This window comes from Tympanuchus pallidicinctus, unplaced genomic scaffold (genome assembly GCF_026119805.1).
Source record: "Tympanuchus pallidicinctus isolate F22 unplaced genomic scaffold, pur_lepc_1.0 scaffold3, whole genome shotgun sequence".
NCBI classification, from domain to species: Eukaryota; Metazoa; Chordata; class Aves; order Galliformes; family Phasianidae; genus Tympanuchus; species Tympanuchus pallidicinctus.
In genome coordinates, this window is record NW_026294747.1 from 15,376,960 (window position 1) to 15,393,067 (window position 16,108).

At 51.2% G+C, this 16,108-nt stretch overlaps 1 protein-coding gene across 8 annotated transcripts in view; it reads right to left on the bottom strand.

The window, feature by feature from the left end:
- The window catches only part of LOC128086359 (USP6 N-terminal-like protein), a 66,955-nt gene continuing 50,847 nt past the window's right edge, over positions 1–16,108 (bottom strand). For all 8 annotated transcript variants that reach the window (XM_052694929.1, XM_052694921.1, XM_052694924.1 and 5 more), the window contains 9 exons: positions 12,251–12,358; positions 8,998–9,107; positions 8,447–8,495; positions 7,606–7,726; positions 6,696–6,790; positions 5,678–5,743; positions 4,490–4,589; positions 3,683–3,835; positions 1–3,552 (listed from right to left, as the gene is read on the bottom strand). In XM_052694929.1, the coding sequence (XP_052550889.1) occupies positions 2,390–3,552; positions 3,683–3,835; positions 4,490–4,589; positions 5,678–5,743; positions 6,696–6,790; positions 7,606–7,726; positions 8,447–8,495; positions 8,998–9,107; positions 12,251–12,358 (1,965 nt within the window). In that variant the 3' untranslated portion in view covers positions 1–2,389. The remainder of the gene's footprint in view (positions 3,553–3,682; positions 3,836–4,489; positions 4,590–5,677; positions 5,744–6,695; positions 6,791–7,605; positions 7,727–8,446; positions 8,496–8,997; positions 9,108–12,250; positions 12,359–16,108) is intronic.

Genomic DNA, 16,108 nt, shown 5'->3' on the forward strand with positions numbered 1-16,108 from the left:
AAAAACCAACCACAGACATCGATATATTTTTTAAAGTAATAATTATAATACATTAGAAAGAGTCACGGAGGAAGCGTTCCACGCTGTAAACAAGAATAGCAAGTAAAACAAAAGCCAACGGTAGCAGGGCTGTCAAAGTGCACGGCCGAGCCCCGGCCTCCAGCGCTGGGCCCCGCACGGCTGTGGTGTGAGGACAGGGAACCAGGTCTGTCCCTGGCACTGGGCCCTGCAGCTCTGCTGCTGCCCACACCGCACCTGCGCCACGCACTGGGCCAGGGAACAGCACAGCCTGCAGCGGGGCAGCTCGGCAGGGCCAGGAGCTGGGAGCTCCTTCCTGAGTTTGCTCACAGTCACAATGGCTTTGCTATGGGATGGAGCGGGTGAGGACGGCACTGGGACACACACTGGAGCGAGAGCAGCTGGAAGGGAGGCAGCACCCAGAGAGCAGTGCGTGCTGCTGGCTCTCGGCAGCCCCTGGGGCACTTCTAGCCCCTGTCCAGGCAGGATATAGCTGCTATGGAAGGCAATTGCTGCCTGTCCTGATATACTGCCCAGGTACTGTAGCACACTAACAGCTTTCACCGCTGCACGATTACTGATGAACACACCAATCAAACCAATTGAAGCACTTTTGCCTTAACCTCCTAACCACCTCTTCCCCATGGTGTGTTAAAACACAACTACTGAGCATCCATACAGCACTTCTAAGTGCTTCACCAACAGCACTGCGTGCCCCTGGCAGCACTTGGCAGAGTAGCTGTGAGGTCAGCCCTGCAACTGCACAGATGGGCAGGGAACAAGGTCTGGAGCAGAGCAGGGCTGCAGAAGCAGCAGCAGGCTCCTTCCACAGCTCTACTGACAACGTGCACAAAGCACATGCACAACCTGGTAAATACCCAAAGGGACTCAGTGGATGTTTTCTCCTAGTCTCTGGGTAGGCTTTGCTATGGTGCAGCAGCCTGAGAGATGAAAATGAGAGATGAAAACTAGGTTTCAAAAGTCTCCTTTAGATCTTAGAGGAGCTTTGGCCCATGTCTGCCATTGGAGGGACAGGCAGTGGTCTCACCCGCTGTCCAAAAGGTGACATCCCCATCCCCTCTGCCACAAAGCACTGTCACATACCACTCGTCTGGCCTGGAGCTCATTTCCTGCTGCTCCCCTTCTTGCTGAAATCCCTTCACAACGAGCTGCTGTGTGCTGGGCACATGGGTTTGGCTCGGTTCTTTCAGTGGGGTGAGCTGCCCTGCTCCCTGTGCACCTCCAGTCAGGTGGTGACATCCTGGGGACACAGTGCTGCTTGAAAAAGAAGTGCTGAAGGCAGGGATTGGCTTGGATCCCACGTGGTCCCAAGGAAAGTGGGAAAAGGACAGGACTGTAGGGCTCTCCACTGCACATAGATGCAGGGGCATCTGTCCTGTGGCGATGCATTAGGGCATCAACTTCCAAACCTCCGTTCCCAGGTTTCCTTTCTTGGTTGCTGATTTCTGGCTGGGTTAAACTAGGACAAAGAAAAATTGGGGGCCGTGTGCTCCCTCTTCCTAGCTTCTGTGGTGTCTCCACCCTGAAATTTTACTTGTTCAGGCACAAGCAGGCTTCAACCTGGGCACCACAATGAGACATGAACACACACCTCCAGCAGCTCATGGGCAAAGGCAAGGTGCGTGATGGGGGTTTGCACTGCAGCTAAACGGTGCCCTCAGGCTCACCAGGGCAGCAGCCAATTCTCCCCTTCGGTCAGTTTAAGGCAGCAAGCCTGCTTGCTGCTCTGGACCTGCAACCCAGGCTCAACTTTCACCACCATCCTCATCACCTGGAGAACATGAAGGGTCCTCTGCTGGGGTCACAGCCAGAGCTCACCACCACCAGCTGCTAACACCTCCTCTCTGGGAGTGCAGCCAGGGGCACGGAAAGGGACTACCAGGAGGAAGGGACTTGCATAGACTGCTGGGCAGTGGTGCTTGCCTACTGGCATGCTCCAGCCCCATCTGAAGGGCTGCTGCTTCCTGCAGGTCTGGAAAAAGAAATAAAGGCCTACTGCTACAGAGGAAGGAAAGCCTCCTGCTAAGTATTTTGTACTCCACTGCCTTATGTCCATCACTGCACCCACCCTGAGCCTTGGAGCTCCATGCTGCGAGGGGGCAGGCAGCGAAGAGCACACATTAACCAGCTCTGCTGCTCTCCCCAAATGAACCCAAACACAAGCACTTCTGTCCATAGAAAGGAAACCATGGATGCAAACCAAAGCGGAGGTTGCTGGTGGCTCTGGGCTCTGCAGCCCTGGCTCTCGTACCAAAGCACAGCTCTATGGGACACCACAGGCAGGCACAGCCGATTTGAGGGCATCGTGGGGCTGGTGCCACTCCGGCCCCCAGCTCAGTCCCACACCCCACTAAAATGTCACCGACTTGGGCAGCCGTGCAGCGGGATGAGAGTCTGGGCTGAAGCTGTTCTCCGACAGGGATTTGGAAACCTGTGGGGGAAGTTTTGGTTTGGGGCTCAGGGGTGGGCGCGGTGCTTTCAGTGCATTCGGCGGTTTCTGGGTGCCTTGCTGGACCGCCCCCATGTCTGACCTGGCAGAAGGCAGCAGGGAGCTGGCAGCCAGGGGATGGGCGGCCTCTGGCCAGGGCAGTGCCACCTGCCTTCTGTTTGCCAAGTCCTGCTCAGTCACATGCGCCACATGCAGGCGGGTGGTGGTTTTCACCACGGTATGGAGGCTGTTCCCCCTGGCCAGTGACACGCTCTCTGACAGAACAGGCGTGCTGCTGCCCGATGGCCTGCCCGGGGCAAGCGAGCCTAGGGCAGCGAAGCCTCGCTCAAGCGCCATCTCTGTGCCCTGCTGCAGGCCACCAAGCTCACCCGTGGACGCCGACTTGGGCAGTGAGGCCTTTGAGTCCATTCCATTCATCAGTATCACTCCATGTTGCGTCTCGCCCATATCCTCAGGGATGTCCCTCTGCAGTGCTGTGGCCTCCTCCCCACGCAGGGAGGATGCTTGTTGTTCCTCAGGTGGCCCACAAGCAGCAGGATCTGCCGTGTGGTCCATGCTGGAATGCCGCTCAGGCGGCTGGGCCTCCCCAGCTGGTGTGTCCACAGGAGCGTTCGACGCAGGGTGGAAGGAGCCCACGGAGCTGCACAGGGAGGGAGTGAAGCTGGGCGACTCGTGGTGCAGCTCACGATGCTCCTCGTGCTCAACCCCATGTCCAGTGTGCAGGGTGGATTCCCCACTCCTCACAGCATCCTCCAGGCTGGTGGGGAAGGCTTGCATCTCGCTCGGCTTTGGAGATTGCCACTGTGCCACATCCTCTGTCGGCTGCCCCTCGCTGTACGGGAGATGTGGATGGCTGTCAGCTGCTTCATGGGCCTGGCTGCTTGGCACATCGGGAGTCCTGACGGCCGTCCCCTGGTGGCTGGGAGGCTGTGCGGTGCCCCTGTCACAGGGGTGCTCACCCAGCAGCCCATTCTGGCCATTGGCTGCCGCACTGGCCTTCATGTCCAGAGGGTTGAGGGAGAGCTCCAGGCCCAGGGGTCTGCGAGGGAACTCGTCAGGCTTGGCTGCACCAGAGGGAGCGATGATATGAATAAGGGAAAAATCAAAAATAAGAAATTAAGAAAATATATTAAAAATATATAAGTAATCAAAGGGGAACAGGGGGACACGGGAGCTGCTGGTGGCTCTACCCACCAGGGGGGGGGAGGTCAAACTTCATCTTGCGCAGCTCACTCATGGACACCTGCAGCTGGTCTATGACAGCGTCATCCTCATACTGCAGCGACGCAGCAATTTTCTCCTGCAGAAATTCCCGCAGATCTTCCAGCGTCATCTTCAGCAAGCGCTCTGGGGAAGGGCAGAGAACACAGCAGGGTCAGAGCAGGGGCTCGGCTTGACTCCACAGCTCTGTTTTGGAAAGTCAACAAGTACTGGGTGCGTTGCTCTGGTTTTGACTAGGTGAAGTGTGAAATCCACTGGGCCAGGTGTCCTAATGCCCTTCTTTTCATGCTGAAGAGCTGGGGCTGTGCATGCCAGCCATGCCGCCCCTCCACTTCCTCTGGGCAGCAGCTCAGCAGTAGGGGCTGGCGGCTGACGGTGGGGTGAGGGCCTATGAAGGACAGTACACGAGTTAAGGGCCATTTCTGCAAGTTCTCCTCAATACCTCTAGGAGGAGAAAAAGCTCCATGAGAAAGCCCAATGGCCGCCTCCCATGCCCGCAGGCAGGGACTGAATGGGGCACTGATATACCCCACACTACATGCTCCTCACACTCCTCCGAGCACAGATAAATTTCAAAGCCAGGCTGAAACTGCTGTCTGCCATCAGAATTAAAATTTTCTGGAGGCAGCGGCCGTGCAGAAGTTGTTCCAGCCAGAAGCAAACCACTGCCTTTGGATGGCAGCACAAGCTTAGGCTAACCCGTGCACCGTATCCCTTGGTTAGCAGCTACGTGGCAGCTCGTGCTCTGCTCACTGCCTGCCCATCACACAAAACACTTACTTTTGTGCAGCTTGAGAATGGTGTAAGCCATGGCTGTCAGGACCCGCTCTCCCTCCAGGATGTAGATGTCCCACAGCCGCAAGGTGAGGGTGAAAGGTGTCTGTTCTCAACATAAACATAAAGCATCCTGTTAGCACCAAGGTAGTGACACTACAGGCTGACAGCACAGAGGTCAGCAGTGTGACTGTGTCCCCTTGCACTGAAACACACCCCACAGTAAGGCGACTGTAATGCAAACCCTTATTTTGTAATCTCTGGCTTAAAGCTAACAAACCTGATAGCTTTTGATGGACCTCCTTTCAACGTCAGCAAAAGGTTCTATCAACACCAGGTCCCATTCTGACAAACAGGAGTGAACTTGTATTCAAAATGATAGAGCATCTCCCAGGGATGTCAGCCAGCATTTATGGCACATCACCACTAATGAAATTCATACTGGTCTGACTGTGACATTAAAGTTTGGTTTTAGGATACTACACCTGCTCTCCAGAGTTCGGTGCAACTGATCTCAGCAGCTCTTGTACAGCTGTTGCTAAGGGAATTCTGCATTTTGTACAGCTTGTAGTGACAACAAGGCTCTGCATGCACACATCTGAGCTCACTCCCAGGAGGCCAGCCTCTGCTTTACAGGAGGCAAGGAAGCAGAAAATTGAGACTGTGGACACACAGACGTGCTAAATGTCAGCTGTTCTTGATCTGTTGTTTATGTGTGCAAACAAAAGGCTGCCCAAAAAATAAGGCAGTCTTGGCTTGGCCTTGGACACATCAAGGTAATTTTCTCATGCTTTCACGTCTCCAGTGTATGGTCTACTAATTGATGTGCAACTGCTGTAGTGCAATTTGTTCAGGTTTATGCCTCAAGCTCTTCCCCATACATGTTTCCAGAGCCCAAGTGATGTTAATTGCCTTCACAGGGCTGCAGTAGAGCAGGGAGGAAGAACGGTTCTCCCCACGCATGTGGCTGCTGGAGGATGCTTGTCACTCTCTGTGAATGACAGGCAGTTAGCTTCTTAGCTTCTCCACTGTCGAATTTTCTGCCTTATGAGAGTATGCATAATATTCCGCCTTATATATCACTAAAAGAAATTTAAAATAATGTGATTTTTTTCCACAGTTAGCGAGCAGAAAACCCAGACAGATTTGGCATGCACAGGTGGCAGAGCAGAACGCAGCCCACGGGGTTCTCACCCGGTCAATGAAGCACTGCAGGAACCACTTGGTGGTGTAAATCCCTGTCGTCATCTGCTCCTTGTCCTAGGATGAGACAGTAAGCAGAGACGCGCGTTTCAGCTTGAGCAATCTGTGGGACTTATCTACAGCCTGCCAGGCTCCAGCCACGCCACAACTTCAGGGAATGATTCCTAAGAGCTTTTCTGCCTTAATCTCTGCTCCGGGGATTTACGGAAAGCTCCCAGGAACCAAACCCACCAAACCCATGTACTCCATAGAGATCAACATTGGAGTTTCCATAGCGATTCCCATCCTGCCCTCTTGGAGAACACAGAAATGAGGAACCCCAAGCATCCCACAAGCAAACCCACACCTGCAGAGCCCAGCCAGTTGTGCTCATTCCTCTTTGGCCCCCCCCATTAACTCCACCTCCGAAACCTTCAACCCTAGGCAGAGTTATTTGAGTTTATGCCATCCACCTCCCGCTCATTTTTTCTCCCCAGTGGCTGTAATTAAGTGAAAACACGTTCTGGCTCTGTTCCACTGGCATGGCTGGGCCTGGCCCTCTGGCAGCAAGAGACAGAAGCTGTCTCAGAGGATAGCTGTTCCTGGAGCTGAGCCACCGAACCCCTGGGAGCACCAGAAGCTCTTAGCAGCCTGACCAATGAATACTGAATGTCTAAAGCAAATGCAAGGGGGGGAAAAAGGGAGCAGGTGTTACAAAGCAGTCTCCGCAGCCTTCGACCACAGTTGACATGCCCTGTAGACACCCCTCCAGCCTCTGAATGTCATGCCAGCTGCTCAACCTGTGCAGCCTTCAGACTTTAGCAGTCCCTGCACCCATGACAACCAGCAAGCAAATGGTAGCCATTCCCCTCAGCAAGATTCATGGAAAAAACAGCTTCACTGCTTGCCCTTGTGTGGCTGAAGCATAGGGTTAGAATTACGTTCAGTTGCGCATACGTTTGGCAGAGCATCACGCTACTTGCTTTGCCATTAAATGTGACTTTGTGAAGGATTGATAACAAAGAGATACCATGTGCTTCTTCAGTTTCGGAAAGAGTTTGCTTAAAATCTGCTCGTGATGAGCTTGAAATCTCTGCAGCTTTGGGAACCCGGGAATAAAGAAACCTGAGCAAAAAAAGACAAGAGCAAAAAATTAGAGGAGCTGGGAGGAGGGGTCATGGGGCAGCCTCATGTTGTAGACATTTATCCCCTGTGCAGCTGTGCCAGCAAGGATGCAGCACAAGCCTGCTATCTGGAAGGAGATGTGCTCAGCAAGCCTACAACAAGCTTCTTCCTGCTTTGCACCCGAAAACCATAGAATCATAGAGAAAGCACTGCTTTAGCAGGGAGTGTCAAAGCTAGACCAGGCTGGGTGTAGGCTTCTTCACAGAGCCATCCACAGTTGTCAGACCATCAGGCCTGGCCGCTTGCTCCTGAAATTGCCCTCTGTGCACAAATGACTGCTAACCACAAGATGAAAGGAACTTTAATGTGGTTGAACCAAAATAATACAACCCATTCAGTGGAATTGCATCTTCACAGAAACTTAAGGGCATGTAGCTCATGGCATATTGAAACCAAAGTGTTGTGCAGTGTTCTTGGATGTACTTCTGTTAGACTTCTTATAAACCTGTAAGCTTGAGTTAAATGACTGCCAAGGGCAAAGCACTTGGAGGGGAGATATCACCTATATAACTGCATTAATTATAGAGCACTAGAGGCTGGTGCTGATAAACTACATTCTTCTCTTGAGCCTGTCTGCCTGCAGCAGAGCTCACCTCTATGCTCAGTTTATGCAGCCATGTAATTAAGCCATGCTCACTTTAAGCAAGTACCTAAGGAGAAACAAGGCTCTCCTGGCCAAATTACACAGCAGACTACAGCCTCCTCTCAGCAAGCCCCACAGCAAGAGTTGCTGCCCACATCCCGGCCATCCTTACCATGCATCGCATGCTTCTGGTTGGTCAGAAGCTGTGCCAGTGCCCAAAATGCATCTTCTTCATTCAAGTACATCAGCAGGATGGCTGCGATCTGACTCATCCCCTGGCAGTAGCTCACCTCCTGCAAGAGCAAGGGGCACACGTGCTGCATGCTGCCTGTGGCTCCCTCTGCAACCCTATCAGACTCTCATGATTTGTTACTGGCGAAAAGGGGCACGTGGGGAAGACCTGGAGATGGGAGCACATGGATCCTGGGCCCCTCTGTTATCAGAAACCCAGCTTGCCTGCATCTCACATTCTCCTCTAAGTTCTGTCCCAGTTTTCAGGTATTTACTGTTTATTCTCCAGTTTACAGTTCCCATATGCCTACAGTGTCTGCCATATGGTCTACACCATCCCACCTGCAAGGCTTTAAGATTTCCAGGCACTCCACATGATGGTTAAAACCAGCACACAAACCATTCTCCCTCTTTTTCCCAGACTTAAACAAGAGCCCCGCTCTGAGCCAGGCCTTTAAAAAGCCCTTTGAATTTGAGCTATCTGCTCAACAACATCTTCCAAAGGTTTACCCAAGATTTTAAGGATGCCAGACCTGTGAGATAGATCAGTGAGCAGTTGTTCCTTTGACTGCCACCTGAAGTCACTTGTGCCTCCTTGCAATGGAGGCAGTGCACTCAGCAGCCAGTTTAGACCTATTCTGCCCAAGCATCACAGCAGTCCATGCACACCAGCATCAGAACTTCAGCTGACATGACTCTGCCTGAGATACACACAGCTGCTGGATGTATATACGTGTATCAGGACAAGGCTTTCACCGTAACTGGATTAGCTTACTACTTACAGTGTTGTACACTGAGTATGCCGACAGGACGTGGAACAATGCCTGTTGCCTGCAGAGAAAGAAAGGACATTAAAATGTGCCACCCATACAAACTGAGCTCAACACACCTGTGTGTCAGGTCTGGAAGGGGGGTAATGGTTTTCCTGTAGTCTGGAAGCCACTGAGGCACCAAATGCTTTAATCCCAGGGGAAACAATGTCACCTTTCCATTAGGAGGCTTCTCCCTTCTGTCTCTGCTAAGGGAGTCATCACTGTATGGATATGCAGTACAGTGCATATGGTATGCACACTGTATGTAGGGCACCTCTCCAAACCCATCCATCACAGAGGCCACGTACGTTTCATCCTGCTCCACAGGGACTCCCCACAAGCCCTCTGCACTTGCAAGCCCAGCACCTCCACGGCCAAAGCACCACAACAGACTGATGTGCCAGGCTCCAGAACTGGGGCTGAGCATGGTCCAAGGTGGATCTGCCCAAAAAGAGAGCTCAACAGCTGAATCCAATGCCCGCAGCCCAAGCCTTGTCATGTGCCCCTCAAGCGGTACTCACTTCACACCATAGCGATCCCGAAACATGATGTGGTTTCGGAAGGTGCGGTTAACATCCAGATCTATCTGCTTGATTTCTGAGGACCAGCTCTTTGCCTGTTGTTTCATTTGCTGGAAGGGAGAGTGGCAGACAAGAGGAAGGGGTCAGACATCATCTAAGCCTGCACCGCTTGATGTGCAGCCATCTCCCCGCGGTAGAAGTGGCAGCCTGTGAGATGCAGAGCCACTGAGGAGCGATCCCAGCAGCGAGCAGTGACCTGGGGGTGAAGGGATGAAGAACAGCGACCAAACCGAACACAAGCTTGCCCTCCCACCGAGGCAGAGCAACTGTAGCTCAGCAGCACGTGTGCCTGCACAGCAGGACGTGGACCAGCACATCTTACCAGCCCCAAAACCCCTTGCAAGCACAGAGATAGCACTGCTTTGGCTCATCCCATTGTGCAGCCTCTTGCTTGCCCCTACATCCACAACACAGGATTCTTCATGGCACCCAGCCTGGCACTCTCTCTGGGCTGTAACAAAGCTTCAAGTCCTCTGCTGGTGCTTGAGGAATGATGCACACCCAAAGCAAACAAACAGATGCATGTTTGCCAACAACACTGAGCTCTTCAGAGGCTCAGTCATAATGAAGTCCAAAGTACTGAGACTTCAACTCCTCTGGAAAGTGATCCTTACTCCCCATGCAGAAGAGAATCATGTTAATTTTGAGGAATCCTAGAACAGTAGTTCTGGGATAATTTCTTGGATCGCTGCAAATTTTAAGGAACTGGCTAAGTCCAGACCTGAATCTAAGCTCAAAACAGAATCCTCACATTCCCCTATGCTAGCTAATCATTTAAGGCAGTGTTACACAGAAAGGACTAAAGTCCACTGCAAAAAAAAAAACCACAAAAAACCAAAAGCAAACTAGACTGAAAGCTAAGCCCACCTGAATAAAGAGTGCACTCTGGAGTTCAAGAGTGGACACACAGACATCAGGAAACAATTCTTTACCATGAGGGTGGTCAAACACTGGGACAGACTTCCTAATGAGGTGGTGATACCCTACGCCTGTCGGTGCTCGGGAGGTATTGGAGCAATGCCCACCAGCCCTGCCCAACCCATGGCACTAATCCAGCACAGTGGGGCCAGGCACAGCCAACGCTCCCTCAGGAATTTTTAGTCTAACCATGAAAGCAACTGTAGGGAGGAGCAACAGCACAGTGCTGCTTCTGAATTATTGCCTGCACCAGACAAGGCAAGGTAGCAAATATGACAATGAAATGATGATCAGATAAATGCTATCATCTCACGGCATTAAATCCTGTACTTCCAGCACTTCTCCCTGCCCTTCACAACGCACAGTCTGCCTGAAGTAACACAATGGCTCACACACATCTGTCACTTGAGTTCAGATTTCCCACATTTCCCTCCAGTTTTCCCTATCACAACAGCACAGACATCTCTCTCAAAGCCTATAACTAACTGTACTTTGGCATCTTCTGACTTCTCCCAGTGGGTCATCCTCAAGGCACACAGGATGTGTTTCTACCACCGTTTGCCCCAAAAGGATGCAGCAGCCATGGGGCCAGTCTCTGGAGGCCAATGGGCTGAGGCTGACTCAGTCCCTTCGGAAAGCAAAATCCCTCCACCAGGATGTGCCTCTGGAGCTAATTAACAAGAGAGATAATTGCTAGCGGCAGGTGGCACCAAAGAGGAGGAGGATTAAGACGAGCTTTTAGGGGGGTTGAGTACAGCAAAGCCTATTAATCCTGAAGCTCCTGCTTACTGCAGACTCTCCTCTGAAGCACAGATAAACTCCTTGTGACTTTCATTTCTCTGGATCGTTTCCCTGCCTGCACAGCACCAGCTTCTTGGGAGGGAGCATGATAAGAAACTACGTTATTATAGGCAGCTTCATTATCCCTGCTTATTGCTGTGATCCCAACCCATGTTCCCCGCACCCCCTCATGTGAATCCATCCCGGCAGCACTTCACTATTAACATCCATGCTTGACTGACTGTAATAAGAATTAGCCTCATCCTGTGTAATAGGCAGGGATTTTAGAAGCGCCTGCACCTCCTGGAAATGGAACTTTAATTTCTGCCTCCAAAAGGCAACAGCCTCTGCAGCACCCCAGTGCTCACCATTATGAGAAACGTTTGCAGGCTCTTAAGGCAAGCTGAGGTCTGCTAGGAAAGCGTGTGCCACCCCTACTGCAAAGGAGCCTGCTTGGTCTGAGCTATGCTAATGCAAGTTAATTGTGAAACGAGGTAGGAAAAGAAGCCAGGCAGCATAAAGCAGCCTTAAGGATTGATGTGAAAAAAAGAAGAAATATAGCAAGCACCACTGCTTGAATTTCTGTTCAGTGCACACCACAGAAATTGCTTATTTGATACCAAGGAATCCACAGAAAAGTCTGCAGGATGAAGAGCTCTGGTTGGAAGCAATGCAAGAAGGACCTTGCTCCTATCTGCAGAAGAAAGAATGGAAATTGATTTTTAATAGAGACTTTCAAGATAGTACTGCTATAATAATGACTGAAGATAAAAGGAATACACCAGCTACTTCAATGCAAGCCATTTCAATGCTTGCCAACAACTTCCAGCTGAATACCTAAGTTAAAAACTAATCAAAAGGCTTTCTAGACTGTCCTCACCCCACTGTAATTGGCTTTCTTGACTAGCAACCCTTTATAGAATGGTTCAAGGCTTCTGATCTTGCTGCATACTTCACAGTGCAATGAGTAACATTTTGAAGCCCACAGAGAGGTCTGGACCACCTACACCTAGTGGCTACCTGCTCCAAGTGCTCTGGGCTACTACACAGACCGGCAGCTTGGGGAACCACAGCCAGCAACTTCATTGAGCTGTCTGCTCTCGTTCCCAAAGATGCAGTAACACCAATAGCTCCTTCACCAGCTGCCGGCACAGAACACGTGGGAGCAGCACACTGGGGAAGCAGCTGGCCAGCAGTCCCCAACCTGACAAACACATAGATAAAGAGTTTATCCTCCTTTCTCAGCCCTTGCTAACTTTAAGCCTTTCCTTCTCAGAGTTCTCAGCAGGTCACTGCAGGGATTCAGCCCAGCCACCAGCGCACGTCGCACCCTCCCTATCCCCAAAAGCTTCCCCACAGGGATCCCCCGCTTCCCCCCCTGCCCATCGCAGATGCAGATTCCCGTGTCCTTAGTGGGTCCGCTACTGGTCCACCCTGCCCTCCCACAGCAGCCCAGGCACCTCCCTCCCCACTCGCTCCTGTGCTGGTTCCGTACCTCATACTTTCCTTCATTCTCCTTCTTCATCTTCTCAACGTCCAGCAGCAGTGACCAGACCTGGCCTCGCACCTGGAGCGGAATGCCTTTGTACACTCGCCGACACATCTGCCGCAAGGAAAGGGCATGCACTGTTAGTGTGCTGCAGAACAGCTGTGCTCACATGGCACAGCAGCAGCCCTCTTGTCTGTTCTTGTACAGAGAGGCGTTTCCAGTCTGATGAGTGGGCTGGGCACCTGCAGCCATCAAAGACATCTATTTAGCCAAAATCCAGGCACATTTCATGCTTTTGAGCTCTCTAGAAGAGCTGGGCACAGACCATCCCTGTTGTAGGTGTAGCTTTTACATTTCTCCTAGTCAACCTGCCCTTGGACTCCTCCTCTCGATGTCTCCTGGAACCAGAAGCAGTACCTTTGGCTTTGCAAGCCTTTGGTCTGAACTGGTGCGGCCACTTTTTCCTGGATCCTCAAGGACTAGGAGATACATTTCCCCTTGGAGAGGAGAGCCCTCACACAAGACAGAGATGCGTCCACAGCAACACCTGAAGGCAACTGACAGGCTACACCAAGGGCTCTCGTGCTGGAGAAGATAACAGCCCACATGTATCCCTCAAGCAAGGACAGGGATCAAACAAACGTGCAAGTGTCCCCACTTCTAACTCCATGTGTTCGCTTTATGCCTTTCACAGATGCCTCTTTCCTTTTTCTTGTCATAAGGCCCTCTTTCTCTGAACAGACTATTACATTTCAATAGGAAACAGAAAAAAGAGCTTTTTGTTCCATCCCTGACTTCTCCCATTAAAAGAACTTAAAAAGAAAAAAAAAAAAGCTTTATGTCTGAATATTTTCCATGCTTGCACTCATCCCACCCCCTTGAAACATCTTGCAGCTGCACTACAGAACCAACTGCAGCATTCTTCCAGGTTCCTGGGGACCCCAAGGCTGCACAGGCCCAGGCTCCAGCTGCAGGGGCTTATGTTAGGATGCAGGGATCTCCTGAGTCCCCTAAAGGGACTGAAGGACCCTATAGGACAGGGCAGAGCAGCAGCTCTATGCCCCACTGAGCACAATCCATTCCTGCTGTCTGGCTTAAACTTATCTGATCTCCCCCCAAATCCCTCTTTTCCCATAAGCTTTGTGCAAGAGAAGGGCCATAACTCGAGGAGAAGCATCAAACCACACAGTGGTTTGATCAGCAGATCAGCAGGAGGTTTTCTCATCGTGGACCTGCAATGTTGCCTTTGCATCCCTGGCGCTAAGCAGAACATCTGCTGCAGTCACTTCTCCTTCCTGGCACACACCACACCATCAGCTTCCTTTCTTCTCACCAGAGTTTTTAACACAGTCCCTGCCCCAGATCTGCTGCTCACTGTTCCAGGCAGTCTCACTTGCTCTGAAGGTCCTACACACGCCCCAGACCACCATACTCTACAGAAGCCCTTTGTGAGACTCTCAGCTAACACCAGGAAAGAACTACCAAGATGTGTGCACAGAGGGAGGCCTCCAACCACCCAGCGATGGCCCATCTTTTAGGGTATGTTACTACTTCAGGGTCTGCCAAAATTAGCAAGGAAGAACCACAGTATGTACGTGGAACAATGCAATTACATGAACCACTCAATCAAAGTCAAACTGGAGAGGAAAATCATAGAATCATGGAATCATTGGAACTGGAAGGGACCTTTAAAGGCCATTTAGTCTGATTCCCCTGCAATGAACACGGTTATCTACACTAGATAGGTGCTCAGACCCCCAGTTCAGTCTGACCCTGAATGTCTCCCAGGACAGTGCATCCACCAGCTTTCTGGGCAACAAGGAGCCCATGAAAGCGTGGCTTATAACTTTGTGAAGCATAAGCTGAGACAGAAAGAAGAAAAATGGAGCATGTACCCATTTAGTTAACAATCATCCCACGATTTGTTTGTTTCCAGAGTATTAGGAAAGAGTGGCTGACAGTCACCAAGGTAGAGCAAGCTCAGCTCTGTGGGAAGAAAATTATTCTGTTTTGAATTCTCAGAGCTGTTATTGTTATATTTTAACAAGTGTGGCATATATAGTAAATGTCTCTAATGATTTTCTCTGCACAAGAGTGCAGCAGAAACAAAGGAGTTACAAAACATGCTGAGATGAAAACGAACTAAAATGCCTCTCTACTATTTATCCAAAGGGTTTCCTCCTCCCACCACTTCCAGAAGTGCAAGTGATAAAACCTCAGTGCTGTGAATCACGGAGAGGGAAAATGAGCAATTTTCCTTTGTCATGAGACTTGAAGGAAAACAGGGAAGTTATCATTAACAGCAGCAATTATGTGGGAAGCAGAGTGCAGGTGACAGCAGCTGCTGCCCTGCATGAAAATGAAGTACCCTCCCAACTCACCATCTTTTGGCTCTAATAAACTGCTCAATGCTTGCAGCTGTGAAAAGAACACCAGGACCACAGCCCAAGCAGACTGACACAAAGAGGGCAGGGAGAACAAACCCCATCGCACCTCACAAGTGGAGGTGCTGGGAGCTGAAGTGATGGCTCCACAGCTTTCACCAGAGGAGTGGACCCCAGTGTCTAGGGGAATCTCGACTGCCCTGAGGCACATCATGAGGACAACGTGGTGGCTGTGGCAGAGACCATTTGCTACAACCCCTTCCTTTCCTGGAAGCAGTACAGCAGGGATGAAGCCAGACTTGGCCCAACTCTGCCATGACAAAGGTCTGCAGGCTGTTCCTAGCAGGAGCTGATTACTCCCTGCTGGGGGTCTGTGGCAGTCAACACACAGCCCTGATTCATCCTAAACCGCTTTGTCGGCACGCATCGGATTAAGAACCCAGCACCTCAGTGACCTTTAACAGAGACAAGGCCATGACTGTGTGCAGACAGGCTTTGCTAAGAACCTGACATCCCCAGCCAAAGACATCCCCCTCCAAAGTCCTAATGCAACAAGCAGTGTGCATGCTATGCACAGATCACATCATCTCCACAGCTGTCAGTCCCCCAGGACTTATACTCCTGGTTGAAATCCAGTTATTTCAAAGCTACAATGAAGAAATTAGCTTGCTATCAAGAAGCACTCAGCGTAGCATTTTCCCCTTGAACTACTGTGCATACGCTTACATGGCACCATTGGGGCAATTCCTAGAAGTGATAACATGGATTTAGAACAGCAGTGAATGGAGCACAAATCCCCCATCACTGCTGTGCTGCACCCTGAGCCACACAACACAACACTTCTCTGCAAGTTGGCACGTGTTGGCTCTGTGGAACTCTGTGCCCTTAGCATGGACTCATTTATTTCCACATCATTTCCCCTGTGAAGTCAGTAAGGCTGCTTGTACAGCCAGGAACAAGCACCGTGACATCAGCCTAACCACATCCCTGCTAGAACGGTGCTGGTATCATTTGTGTGTGCTTCTGGAATTAAGTTGTAGTGCTGCAAAGCATGCCTAAAACAGCTCTGCAAACAGATCCGACGTGGTGCTGAGCATGAGGAGTCCCAGGGCACTGCTTTCATTAAGGCAATCCTATCTGCTGCTCATCTTGAAACACATCATACCAGGAGTGATTTGAAGTGCAGGCAGGCCACCTTGGGCTAGGGGGATGTCAGAGGCTGCCTGCTGAGGGCTCTGTCTCTTACAGTCAGCAACCACATCACGTAGACAGGGGACGGTAGCAGGTGGGGATGCATGCTAGAAATTGAGCTAATGTCAATCAGGCTTGGAGACAGGCAGCATCCCCAGGGAGGGTGTAGCGTTCCTCAGAGGCTGCAGAGCAGGAAGCCCCTGTGGGTGCTCCTGCGGCAGCTTTGGTAGTTTTCCGTACTACTCGTTGCACACTGCAGGAGCCTGTGCTGCTGTGACTCTGGAGCTGG